At 30.4% G+C, this 12,076-nt stretch overlaps 4 protein-coding genes across 13 annotated transcripts in view; 1 reads left to right on the top strand and 3 right to left on the bottom strand.

The window, feature by feature from the left end:
* LOC126919921 (protein still life, isoforms C/SIF type 2) overlaps positions 1-453 on the bottom strand; it is a 26,351-nt gene extending 25,898 nt beyond the window's left edge. The window contains exon 1 of the mRNA XM_050729597.1: positions 318-453. The gene's annotated coding sequence lies outside the window, so the exon portion shown is untranslated. The remainder of the gene's footprint in view (positions 1-317) is intronic.
* LOC126919946 (reticulon-4-interacting protein 1, mitochondrial) lies at positions 429-3,365 on the top strand. 5 transcript variants are annotated; one of them, XM_050729713.1, is made up of 6 exons: positions 429-690; positions 1,997-2,275; positions 2,368-2,577; positions 2,661-2,773; positions 2,853-3,117; positions 3,187-3,365. In XM_050729713.1, the coding sequence occupies exons 2-6, from the start codon at positions 2,060-2,062 to the stop codon at positions 3,292-3,294; spliced, it is 912 nt and encodes a 303-aa protein (XP_050585670.1). In that variant the 5' UTR covers positions 429-690; positions 1,997-2,059; the 3' UTR covers positions 3,295-3,365. The 5 variants fall into 5 exon arrangements, with proteins under 5 accessions (XP_050585670.1, XP_050585669.1, XP_050585667.1 ...); XM_050729712.1 differs by lacking the exon at positions 429-690 and adding an exon at positions 1,272-1,947 and having other exon boundaries at positions 2,046-2,275; XM_050729710.1 differs by lacking the exon at positions 429-690 and adding an exon at positions 1,274-1,947 and having other exon boundaries at positions 2,043-2,275.
* On the bottom strand, positions 3,295-6,383 carry LOC126919949 (tryptophan--tRNA ligase, mitochondrial). Of its 2 annotated transcripts, XM_050729724.1 has the most exons (7): positions 5,280-5,476; positions 4,928-5,195; positions 4,667-4,834; positions 4,235-4,497; positions 4,035-4,156; positions 3,683-3,953; positions 3,295-3,594 (listed from the first exon to the last, which is right to left on the bottom strand). In XM_050729724.1, exons 2-7 carry the CDS (start codon positions 5,006-5,008, stop codon positions 3,363-3,365), a joined length of 1,137 nt encoding a protein of 378 aa, XP_050585681.1. In that variant the 5' UTR covers positions 5,009-5,195; positions 5,280-5,476; the 3' UTR covers positions 3,295-3,362. The 2 variants fall into 2 exon arrangements, with proteins under 2 accessions (XP_050585681.1, XP_050585682.1); XM_050729725.1 differs by lacking the exons at positions 4,928-5,195; positions 5,280-5,476 and adding an exon at positions 5,483-6,383.
* On the bottom strand, positions 4,925-12,076 carry LOC126919927 (protein kinase C-binding protein 1). Of its 5 annotated transcripts, XR_007711829.1 has the most exons (9): positions 11,876-12,075; positions 10,858-11,330; positions 10,361-10,679; positions 10,101-10,281; positions 8,022-10,007; positions 7,629-7,918; positions 6,606-6,870; positions 5,897-5,956; positions 4,925-5,028 (listed from the first exon to the last, which is right to left on the bottom strand). XR_007711829.1 is itself a non-coding variant. In XM_050729630.1 (7 exons), the coding sequence occupies exons 2-6, from the start codon at positions 11,283-11,285 to the stop codon at positions 7,569-7,571; spliced, it is 3,264 nt and encodes a 1,087-aa protein (XP_050585587.1). In that variant the 5' UTR covers positions 11,286-11,330; positions 11,876-12,076; the 3' UTR covers positions 6,525-6,870; positions 7,556-7,568. The 5 variants fall into 5 exon arrangements, 3 of the variants coding, with proteins under 3 accessions (XP_050585587.1, XP_050585585.1, XP_050585586.1); XR_007711828.1 differs by lacking the exons at positions 4,925-5,028; positions 5,897-5,956 and having other exon boundaries at positions 6,525-6,652; positions 6,741-6,870; XM_050729630.1 differs by lacking the exons at positions 4,925-5,028; positions 5,897-5,956 and having other exon boundaries at positions 6,525-6,870; positions 7,556-7,918; positions 11,876-12,076.

The following is a 12,076-nucleotide window of genomic DNA, read 5'->3' as shown; positions in this document are numbered from 1 at the left end:
CACCTCTTCCTCATCCCCACTTATTCTTTCTCTTTTTATCTCTCTCAGTTTACTTCTCTCTCATTATTTCTCCTTCGGTCTCTATGTCGATTACGTGTCTCCCCACTTTAGTCCTATCGGCAAGTACTTAAACAGGGATGTCACACAAAGATCAAACTATTTTTACTAAAATTTCGAAAATTTACACCTTATTTCATTTCTTTTCACTCAATCAGCTTATGCACTTTTCTCTTCAGTTTTCACTTTTATCACTTTTATCCCCTTTTGCATTCGATCAATTATACCGAATCAATTATTTAAACTTTCGTTAAACTCACCGTGAAACAAATGCAGGGTGATCGCTGTCACCGTCGTTGTCGCCGTCGTCGTCGTCGTCGTCGTCGTCGCCGTCGTCGCCGTCGTCGTCACCGTCGTAGTCGCTGTCGTACCTCTATCCCGAGGCGTAACCATAGTGATTAGCGATCGATAACAGGCATGCGCATTGTCAAATTTACTCGTAAAACGAAAGAACCACCCTCGTTTTACTCTCTTGTACCACATGATCCACTGCTAAAAGTACCACCAAAGATTAACGAAACCACATCTTCGATCATCTATGCGCATGTAGCATAATTTATTATCATACACGGACTCGAGTATCGCCGAACCTTTCTTTTTTTTCTAATTGATTGAACGTGTTCAGTAATTAAGGCATACATATCTATATAAATAAATTTTATCCCTATTCGTGTACATAGTGCGTCAACGTGCGTATATAATTCAATGATGTATACAGAATTTTCAAAATCATGAATGATTTTCATTTCACACACAATTCTGATATGAAACCTTCAAATATAATTATAATATATTATTATTATTATTATTATATTGTAATATATTTAGCAATATAACAACCAAATAATGCATATATTTCTTCTAATTCTTATTATATATACATAAGTATTCTGTATATATCTATTTAATACTTAAGAATGAAACGAAGAATAATATCAATGACATTACATAGCGTTCAGTTATAGTTATCATTATCTTTCGCTAATTTCTTTTTTTAACATTAAATTCATATACTTCATCTTTTATTATAACAGATTATATAATGTAATAATAACATTGATTGTGAAAATGTGTGATTTTGACTATTGATGTAAATATTCTAAATGAAAAAAGTATTCGTTTATACATATACATTTGTATGTACATTTTATTTGAATTTATTGCTTTTAATTCGTCAGTAGTAATAGAATTTTTAATCGTGGTACATTTTAATTTAATGGATAACAAAGATAAAAATACGTAACTAACGTTACACAAACTTAATCACGTACATACATATGTATATACATGATATATTTTACACATATTTATGTGCACACGTGTACATATCAAAGAAAAAAAGAACAAATAAGAAAAGACACACGACATTAACGTTCAATTCATAATTCGTATTGGATACAGCTGTTGGATACGTATTGAATACAGGAGAAATTAATGTTAGATAATTTTACCATGGAAAAGAATTTCAATCAAAGTCACTAAATTATCCATTTTCCTAATGTCATGTGTGAATTTACATTGTTAAATTATAAAAGAAAATATTTTTAATATTGCTGCGAATTAAATTAACAGAATCTCTTGAACGTAACCTATCTTTAAATCTTACATTATTTAGTGCCCAACTGAAATCAATGTGGAAAATGTTAAAAAGAATAACGCTAAATCTAAAATCAAATATTGGAAGCATACAATCTCGTTTTCTTAGTAATGTATTAGCCAAATATAAAGAAAATGTTGAGGACAAAATGCAAGCTTGGCAAATTCACTCATACGGTGGATTGGAAGAATTAAAACTTTCAAATGTTAGGATTCCAGTGATCGCTAAACCAACAGATATTCTTGTCAAAGTTGAAGCCTCTAGCGTAAACTCCATAGATATAGCTATGACAAGTATGAATTATCTTATACTAATTGTCAGTTTCTTTTTTGTTTCTTACAGCTTAAACAATAAATATGTAGCATCATAACTGAATGTTTTATATTAGAAGGATATGGCGCAGTAATGCTAAATTTAATGAGAAAAGCTAGAAATCTTACCAGTGGACAATACGGTGAATTGGAATTGCCATTAACTTTAGGTAGAGATTTTTCTGGCATAGTAGTGTCAAAAGGACATGGCGTTGGAGATAGATTAATGTTAGGTGATGAAGTATGGGGTGTAGTTCCTGTGGAGCAACAAGGTTGTCATGCTGGTTATGTAGTTGTTAATAATTCATCGGTAAATAAAATTGGATAAATAAATAATAAATATAAGAATACATTGCGATATAACATACAAAATATATAAACTATAGTGATGTTCATTCATAGGTCAGTCTACGACCTAGAAATTTATCATACATCGAGGCAGCTAGTATATTGTATGCTGGCCTTACAGCATGGTCTGCATTATGGATTACTGGTGCATTGTGTTATAAAACTAAAATGGCTACAAGAAGAAATAATAGAGTCCTAGTATTAGGCGGTTCAGGAGGAGTAGGAACTATAGCAGTACAACTTCTAAAGGCTTGGAACATGCATGTAATACAAATTGATATTGTCATTTGTGATACAAGTAAGAATTACTGTTCTTATATATTATAAAACATATCAAAATGATTCAGGTCATTACTACATGCAGTAGTGATGCTGTAAATATGGTACAAAAGCTTGGACCCGATGTTGTAATTGATTATAAATTAGATGGTGCTGATTCAAGAATTATTGCAGAGGGACCGTATGTAATTCAGTCATTAATCTATCCTACATTAAAGAATGTCTATTTTTGATATAAACTTTATTAATTTCCAATTCAGCTATAATATAATTTTGGATTGCGCTAATCAAGGGCCAGATGAAATACGATTGAGGCGTTACCCCCATAGTACTTATATAACTTTGAATTCTCCGGTACTAAAAAATACCGATCAACATGGATTGATTGTGGGTACAGTAAAGAATATAGGAGAACTGGTAAAATATAATATTCCAATTGAAAATAAAAGTACAGTGAAATGGGGATTTTTTATTCCTTCTGCAGCAGGAATTAAAACACTTAAAGAATTTGTTGAAAGTGGAAAGGTATATACACATACATACACACATATATCATCATAATATAGCATACCAATATCTTCTTACTTTGCACAGGTGGTTCCTGTGGTTAAGAAAGTCTACCAATTTCAAGATTTACCATTAGCTTATGATAGAGTAACTCAAGGTCATTTGCGAGGTAAATTGGTTATTGATATGAGATAGTATCATCAATACAATAGTAATTATTAAATAAATATACATCTTATTTTTAAATAAATATTCAGTTTACATTATATATTGTGTATTATATGTTGTGCTGATTTATTTTCATGAAGAATGTCATTTTTAAAACCGATTTTATTTTGAACTTCACACCAACAATGACTAGCTATATCTGTTGCCCTTTCTGTACCGCTTTTCAAAATTTCTTGCAAATAAACTGGTTCCTTAATTAATCTTGAAAATTTTTCACGAATAGGAGTCAATTTTTCTATAACCAAATCCGTTACCACTAATTTATATCTGCAATACACAAATGGATAAATGAAAAGAAAATAATTTAAATACATAGCAAGTAAAGATAAAAAATTTAATATCTTAATTTACATACTTTCCAGTATCTAGTTCTTCTACTTCAGAACATATTTGATTTGGTGATTTTCCACTAAGCATGGAATGGATAGTAATTAAATTTGCAACACCAGGCCGTGTTTCCGGTTCATAAGTTACCTTCGAAGTACAATCAGTAACTGCCTTCTTTATTTTTGTTGCCAATACTTCTGGCTTATCTAGTATATCTAATCTGCTGTTTGGATTTTGGTCAGACTTTGACATTTTCTTTGAAGGGTTACGAAGAGATTTTATACGTTGACTTGCATTTTCTGCAACACATGCATTCTATTAGCAATAAATATATCATAAAATATATAGTTTATTTATCTTTAAATAAATACAATTTTTACCATTAACTAAAGAATGAGGCACGGGAAAAGTATTTCCAAATCTTTTATTGAATTTAATGGCTAACTCTTGTGCTAATTGAATGTGTTGAACTTGATCTTGTCCAACTGGAACATGTGTTGCTCTGTAATATGCATTGTTTTTTTTACTAAATTATAGTTTCAATTAATACAATATATTAATGTATCCTGAGGATACCTACTTATACAGCAATATATCAGCACTTTGTAGAACAGGATAAATGTATAAACTTAGAGGGATATCTTTTAATGTCTGACTTTTCTCTTTGAATTGAGGTAAGCGAGCTAGTCTTGCTAAAGTTGTTAGACACCCCAAAATCCAGGACAGTTGTGCGTGTGTATCCACAGTAGATTGTTGAAATAATATGCTCTTATTTGGATCAATACCACATGCTAGTAATGTTGCCGTCATTTTAAGTATGTTATCATTTAATTCTTTCGGATCCTATAATATTTGTTCTTAATTGACTTGTATTCATATTTTTTTCCTTTGCATTTTAACGAAACCAAAACTTCGTTTTTTATAAACAGATATATATTTAATAAATAGAATAGATATGGTTTTTTCAGTATGTTACCATTAAATATAGAACGTAAATTCAATAAATCTTTACATGCGGTAAAGTAGTAGAGTGCATATCTACAATGCTCCAAATAACATTTTCTCTGCTCTCTTGTAACTGTACCCATTTTTGTATAGCTCCAAGATAATTCCCCAAATGCAAGTTTCCAGTTGGTTGAATTCCCGAAAATATTCTCTTTGGATAGTCACTTTTGGAAACCTATAATTAATTTTGTGATATATATGAAATTTATATATATATATTATATTTGTGTGTGTGTGTTGCACAATTTTTAACATAATTAAAATTAACCTTTTGACTGTACTCTTTCATAGTTATGCATTTGAAAGTATTTCTTCGAAGCGTGGTAACGCTTTTCAATCTCGTGAACATTTTTTATCAATTCAGTACCGCTGTAGTTATAAAATCAAATATTAAATACTTGTTTTGAATTTATCGTAACCATCATCTAATACCAAATTAAATACGACACATTTTATCATTAGAGTTGAGATCTTGTGACACTAGAAACCTCAAAACTTGGAAACCTGAATCTTTGTACTATTTTTATGATCTGAAACTTAATTGATACAATTCTACAAATAAATAATGTGGTTTTCTAGACAAAATTTATTAAAATATTAATTTCTGACAGAATTGGTACTTCTCAGAAAAGAAGGAAAAAGATAAACATTCCAAATTTTGATAGCTTCGAAACTTTATAAAGTCTTGTCTTCGGATACAAGTTCTGTGAATATAAAAATTAGGTTTCGTCTGATCTTTAGTTTTTATTCATATTCTTATATGTACATATTACATACTACTACATCTATGATATAATCACTGATCATTAGACATAGCTCTTACCATTGACTCAAAACAATATAGGCGTAACACTAAACGGAACTTTGCGTCTCACATTTTGTAATATCGACTTGATAAAAAATCGAAGTGTTTCTTATGTCCTCTAGATTTGCCACAGAGAAAACAGGAATTATGTATGTTCAACTCGAAAAGTTAAACCTGTTAAACGTGTAAACTATAAACATAAGCGCTATAAGGGGAAACAATTGATGAACTTTTTAATAATTCATAGGAGAAAATTACTACATTGTTTGAAAATTACTATAATTATGGTTGGAATTAAAATCAAATTTTTTTAAATTATGAAGAACACAATTGCAATACGAATATATGTATATGAATATAATTACTTATGTATATAAAAAATTAAATATTATTAAAAACGAATGGGAGACCATGTAGGACGTAAGACATTACATTGTATGTATATGGAATATAACCAATAGGAGTCTTCTTCTGTCGATTTCACAATGGATTCTGAAACAAACTCAAACCACAAAAATTTAGTACGATTCTATGAGATATGTAATTAATTACCAATAGAAGAGATTTAAACATCATTTCATCGTATTTGTGCATGTCTTCCCTTTTAATGATTTATTTTAATTCATATATTACACTTTTGGACCATTAACGTTGATATGTATTAGAGAGGTTATCAAAAATTCATAGGTATAATTGATACTTCTTAAAAGTTGATAAATCTGTAAATACTTATTTATTTATAGTATTTTAAAAGATATACTAGGAAAAGTTTAGATATGGCAAACTCTCCAACTTTGCGTTATCTGAAACATAAAAACGCTCTCCCTGGAGAATCTGACTATGAAACAAAAACTGCGAGAGTACTTAGAGAATAGAAAAGTACAGAAGAACGCGATATTTAACTATTGAAAATTTTGGAGTGAAATAAATAACTATTACCTGGTATTATATACATAAGTAAATTGGCTACACATACATATGTAGTTTTTATAAAGGTAGATGGGCATCTTTCCCATTGTTTTTAAAAACATAATGGGCAAAAGCTATTTATATCATACTATACATAACATTTTCATTTATTTTTCTATTTTTTATACAAAACAAGATCGTTTGTGCAAAATGAAATACAAATATTATTTACCTTGTTTCATCAATATTTTTGTCACTTTAAAATTTTCGCCTTTTAAGCTGTAATATAATTGCACTGAACGACTTTTTCTTTATTTTTTTTTTTTTATTGTATAAGAAGTGTCCGTTTATATTAAAGTATACGTACGCTATGATGAATTTCCATTACCTTCAGTTTCAGAACAACACAAAGATAAAAATCACGATATCTCATTCTGTTTGTCATAAGGCAATTCGTATGTCTTATTAGTAAGTCTGTTTATTTTGATATTATGATTCTGAAAAATATAGATAAATTTGTTGAAACATTACATAAAGATAAGAATAACAAGGTAATTCAAAATTGTCATATAATTGTCTAATTATCAAATAATTGAATTATTGAGAAAATCTAGAAAAACAGTGGTAACAAAAATATGAAGGGTCGAAAGACATATTCAGTGTAAGTTGAAATATTAATAGTGTATCGTCAGTTGAAATATTAATCTTAATTTTAATTTCTATTTTAACTAAAATACAAAAGTAAAATCAAAATTGTTATTCCTATATAGAATAATTATTGGAGCAGGCATTGCTCCTTAAATACGTATTCTTTATTTTAAGTTATTTGCATTTTTACATTACAAAAAGTTTATATATAAAGTACTAGTTTGTTTTAACTTTACAACAATAACACTTATATATAAATACAAGTTACGATGAGCTACATAATAAAAAATACAATGATATTGCTAAAGCTTAGTGTTAATTCAGTGTAAATTCAATTGAACCACCCCTATTATCCTAACAGAAATAAGGGGATCGATCAGTTCGTGGTGTCGATTATCTAATCGTAACGGGAATTTACGATTCCCGTTGATGTGCTTTCTCGCGACCGCGTCTCTCCACGAATGGTCGAATAAATACTTAGAGAACAAATATTTATAATTTACGAAACTTCTGGCTTCAATTGCAGAGACTTACACTAAAGTATGCTCTAGGCCCTCCACATGTTTGATGCCACATGCTGTGTATTTATTATAAGTCTGGGCATCACCTGTTGCTGATTTGAATTTGCAGTAGAACTAATAATAGTAGTGAACGAAGGTTGTTGAGCGCATGTTCTCATATGCACTGACCAATGTGATTGTTGGCAAGGATAATCACAGTATGCAGTATTCCAACAGCAGTAAAATAATGCTTCTCTGCCACACATTGCACACCACTGTTTACGTTTGATTTCTTCGATACAACGTAACATCCCCTCTTCGGCTTCTCTACGAGTTTCTTCGACAGCACGTAATCGTTCAGCTTCTAAGCTTGCCTTCATTTCTCTTAATATTCTGTCTGTAATAAAAAAAATATTTGCGAGATGTATATGTAACCCTCGTAAACAGACATAATAAAATGTAAAATAAAATAACGCACGAAGCGACTTGCAAAGACATACCAGTGTTGTGTTTTAATTCTGTTAATTGTTGTTGGTGTTGCCACCTCATTCGTTCTATCTGTAATCTTAAAAAATGAACTGACGCTTGATGATTTTCGGACATATTGCGATTTTCACAATTTTGATTCTCATGCGCTGCTTCTTTATACGCCTCTTCCATTAATTTAGCCATTTTTGTAGCTAAATCTTGAGCATCATGATATAAACGGGCACTAATAGGACCTGCTTCTGGGGGCAACATTTGGTACTCGACACAATTTTCAGTCTGATGAGTAGGCGTATGAACAGTAGACTCAATCGGACTGGATAATGTATTTGTCGATGAACGAGGAATATGTTGCGGGTAATTACGAGGTTTATTAGGAAATGATTTTTTAGCTCTATTTTCCTTTACTTGTTGATCTTTTGCTCTCAACGAATCTCTGGAAATTTGTTGTACATGAGCCGAAATATCGCTCTTTTTTTCATTCTCGGTAGTTTCCTCAGTACACTTTTTCGTGATATTAGATTTATCATCATTTGCTACGAAAAGTAACCCGACAGGTTGATCTGTAGCATTTTTTCTATTAATGTCAATATCGTCATTAATATCAACATCAAGTGATGTTTTATTAGTTTGTACTAAAATGGACGATGCTGTTAAATTACTATTATTATCACTTTTAGAGCCTTCTTTCAATGTCATTGAATCATTCTGACGTTTAATCAAAATTGTCGATTCTACCATATTCTGATTTTGTTCCGTTGTAATAATTTTTAAAGCTTTCTCAGCGTTGATTTTATCGACTATTCTAGTCTTTGGTTTGTAAACTTTTTCTGTGTTTTCGTGGTTTCTACAATTATTCTTCTGTAAATTTACATTTTGGCTGACACTTCTTTTAATAACGTTCACCTTAAAGGGAATTCGTTTTTTGGATATGTGAATGTCTTTTGCTATATGCTTTTTCGGGGATTTTATCTCTTGTTGTAATGAATTCTCCAAAGATTTTGCATTATTGTTTGTTGCATTTTCAGGATTAATATCTTGTTTCAACATTATAGAATTTGGTGCTTTCGCGTCATATTTTACTGGATTACTGACACATTTCTCATCATTTGCACTATTTGTATTAGTTTTACTTGTACTTGGCGTATTTATATCTTCTTTCATCACTACTTTGAACTTTGACATATTCTTTTCTGGTTGCACATTCACTTTCCTTTTTCTTTCTCTTGGTTCATTTAAATTATTACTTGTAATCGTAACCGTCTCGGTTTTCTGAAAGTTATCAGATTCTTGTACTGCTTTAAATGATTTATTTTCAATTTTGCTTCCTTTGTTAGTTACGTTAAATTCATTTGATATTTTATTTTCAGTATCAGAATTGTCTGCTTTTTCCGTGTTTGTTTGTAAATTATTTTTTACATGGATCCGCTTTTTAAGAAGCGGCGTCTTTTTTGGAAGCAAGAGTTGCGGTGATGTACAGTTATTAGAATGAAGAGGATCATAATTTGGTAACAGTAATTTTATTTGCATTGGATCATGCGGATTATATTGAACTTTGGGAGGCGCAAATGTAAATTGGCCAAACGCAAGTTCTAGCTTTCGACAGTGACGAGTAATTTCCTTAACACACTCTACCATATCTAATTTTCTCTTCCTCGGTAATGGAGCAGGTGGATTTTCGGAATATAGATATAAATCTCGCGGAGGAACCCATGCTCGATCGTGTTCCCCAAAAAATCGTACATCAATAAAACCTTGAGAATTGATTCGAGGCATAGCTTTAGCAGGCCAAAATGGGAAGCCTTTCAACTTTGCCCACACAAGTGGATGAGGACGACGACAGGGTTCAATAAACCATGCTGGTTGTGGTCTTGGTAAGTTTCTGCCATGAGCATAACAATCAGGGCATGCTTCAATTTCTGATACTTCCTGACGTGCCAATTTAATAATCTGTTTCGCGGCATTCGTTAATTTAGATGTATCTGTGTATACACCACCACCTGTATAATTTAATTTAAATAAAACCCATTTAAGTATTATTTTTCTAACGTACTTAATTTTAATATAATATTAATTTATGTTTACACACATACATGTGTTGAATACAATACAGTTGTGTTGTATCCATTTGGCATCAGCCATGAATGCGTCTGTACTACCATATAATTTGGCCCGAACATTCGATTCTAAAAGGCTCAGATCCATTGGCTTTACCACATAATCTAAATAATTTGGAGCCTCAGAAAGTTCCACTGGTTTCCAAAATGGTTCTGACTATGACCAAAATACTTGAATTCAATTTTACTAGAATAATACAAAAATAATTTAACATAAATAGAAAATTAACACATACACCAGGATATTCTCTCATTCTGTCGACTACATGTTTCAGTAATAAACATAATTGGTCAACAGATAGTTGTGCCATAGCTGTAGAACGTGTTTCTGCATTTTCTGCCTGTAAAATAGCTGCACATTCCCCACATATCCAATTTTGAATAATCGACTGTTGCATTCCTATACATTTTCGATGCCATGATCTAGGGCAAGCACTGCAATGTGCTTCTACAGATTCCTTGTGACATCGCCAACAGAATTTATCATTTGTATTCCTCTTTTTTCGCTTGTTTCTCAAATTATTTTCGTCTGGAGAAACATCCGTCTCTTGTGTACTGCAAGAATAAATTTAGTTTCTTAGTTTATTTTATTTTGCAAAACATTATTAATTTTGGCGAAATATTTAGAATCCTAATTCCTAGCACTATGTCCTTGCACAGACTCACATTTGTGAGTAAAATAAAATAAAATGAAAAATGTTGAACAGTAAAAATAAACATTGTCTATACTTACCTAACATTTCGTCGTGTCCTTTTTAAATTATTTCCACTTTTAAACACAGTTTCTTTTACATTTTCATTTTTACTTGACTTAAAGTCATTGTCAGAAACAGAAGAAATTGTATCCAACTTCCCTGTATTCTGCCTACGTTCTATTTTATTTATATTACATTTTACTTCTTTCTTAATGTTTTCTAAAATGATCACTTCCTCATTTTTACTTTCCTTTTGATCAGAATTTGTAATATCCTGTGCATCTTTAATGTCGTCCTTTGTATCTGCAATGGCAACTTTATTTGTTTCCTTGTTAATGTTATCAATTAGATTATGTCCTTTTTGGACATTTGTTGATTGTGAATTTTCTTCTTGTGATTCATTTGTAATTGAATTTTGTAGATGCGAGGAACCTGTAAGATCTTTCTGCGCCTCCACCGATGTCATTTTGATGTCATTTTATTGCATGCATTTAGTTGAATATATGTTTACCTAAACACAATGTTGAAAACAACATAATTGTTCTTCTTTAGATATAAAAGATTATTTATATATTTAAAAGGAAAGTTCTCCCTTCTTTAAAATAGAATTACAAATAATTTTATGTATCATAAGTATTTAACAGAATATACGTAATATTGAAAAAATATAGAAGAAATATATATATTCAGTAGATAAGTTAGAATTCTTAAGAAACTTCAAGAAATAGAATAAGGGACAAACATAGAAATAAGCTTTGTAAAATAAGCTTAATGAGAAATATTTACCAATGTCTTGTTTTATGTTCGATCAAAGTACTTTCATAATCTTTTAATTGTTAAATTAAAAGATTATCAATAAAATCTCTTTGTCTACTTATTCTTATAGTTTTTAGTTTAATACAAAGTAAATAGGAATAACAAATGTTGTCCCAATAATATTATTGTATTGCATATTGATTAACAACAATATGATAGAACACATAATAATAGTAAGGTGAACATAGGGGATTTTAAAATATATCCACTACTATAATATGCATACAGCAAAACAATTACCATCTGTATAGAATTTATATAGGAATCCGAAAATAAAATTAATAAAGATATTTTCAATGATTTCTGTAACTTTTAAAATGTAAACAACAGGTCAAGTAAATTACTTTCTTTATAAATCCCAAACAACAAGGAAAGCGAAATATACCACTCACTAACACGACATTGCATCAAAAGCATGAAAATTCTTTCCCCCCTCCAATG

Source organism: Bombus affinis, chromosome 9, assembly GCF_024516045.1.
Source record: "Bombus affinis isolate iyBomAffi1 chromosome 9, iyBomAffi1.2, whole genome shotgun sequence".
NCBI classification, from domain to species: Eukaryota; Metazoa; Arthropoda; class Insecta; order Hymenoptera; family Apidae; genus Bombus; species Bombus affinis.
Note: the sequence above shows the minus strand (reverse complement) of the source record. Positions and strands in the feature narration are given on the sequence as shown.

Excerpts from the sequence above, each read along its gene's own strand:
- LOC126919946 (XM_050729710.1), top strand. The coding sequence starts at position 1,689 with ATGTGGAAAATGTTAAAAAGAATAACGCTAAATCTAAAATCAAATATT. Across the intron at positions 1,948-2,042 it reads CATAGATATAGCTATGACAA|AAGGATATGGCGCAGTAATG; the intron begins GTATGAATTATC and ends GTTTTATATTAG. Across the intron at positions 2,276-2,367 it reads TAGTTGTTAATAATTCATCG|GTCAGTCTACGACCTAGAAA; the intron begins GTAAATAAAATT and ends GTTCATTCATAG.
- LOC126919927 (XM_050729628.1), bottom strand. The coding sequence starts at position 11,285 with ATGACATCGGTGGAGGCGCAGAAAGATCTTACAGGTTCCTCGCATCTA. Across the intron at positions 10,680-10,857 it reads AGGACACGACGAAATGTTAG|TACACAAGAGACGGATGTTT; the intron begins GTAAGTATAGAC and ends TTATTCTTGCAG. Across the intron at positions 10,282-10,360 it reads GAATGAGAGAATATCCTGGT|TCAGAACCATTTTGGAAACC; the intron begins GTATGTGTTAAT and ends TTTTGGTCATAG.
- LOC126919949 (XM_050729724.1), bottom strand. The coding sequence starts at position 5,008 with ATGTTCACGAGATTGAAAAGCGTTACCACGCTTCGAAGAAATACTTTC. Across the intron at positions 4,157-4,234 it reads GCTGATATATTGCTGTATAA|AGCAACACATGTTCCAGTTG; the intron begins GTAGGTATCCTC and ends TGCATATTACAG. Across the intron at positions 3,954-4,034 it reads GCCTCATTCTTTAGTTAATG|AAAATGCAAGTCAACGTATA; the intron begins GTAAAAATTGTA and ends CATGTGTTGCAG.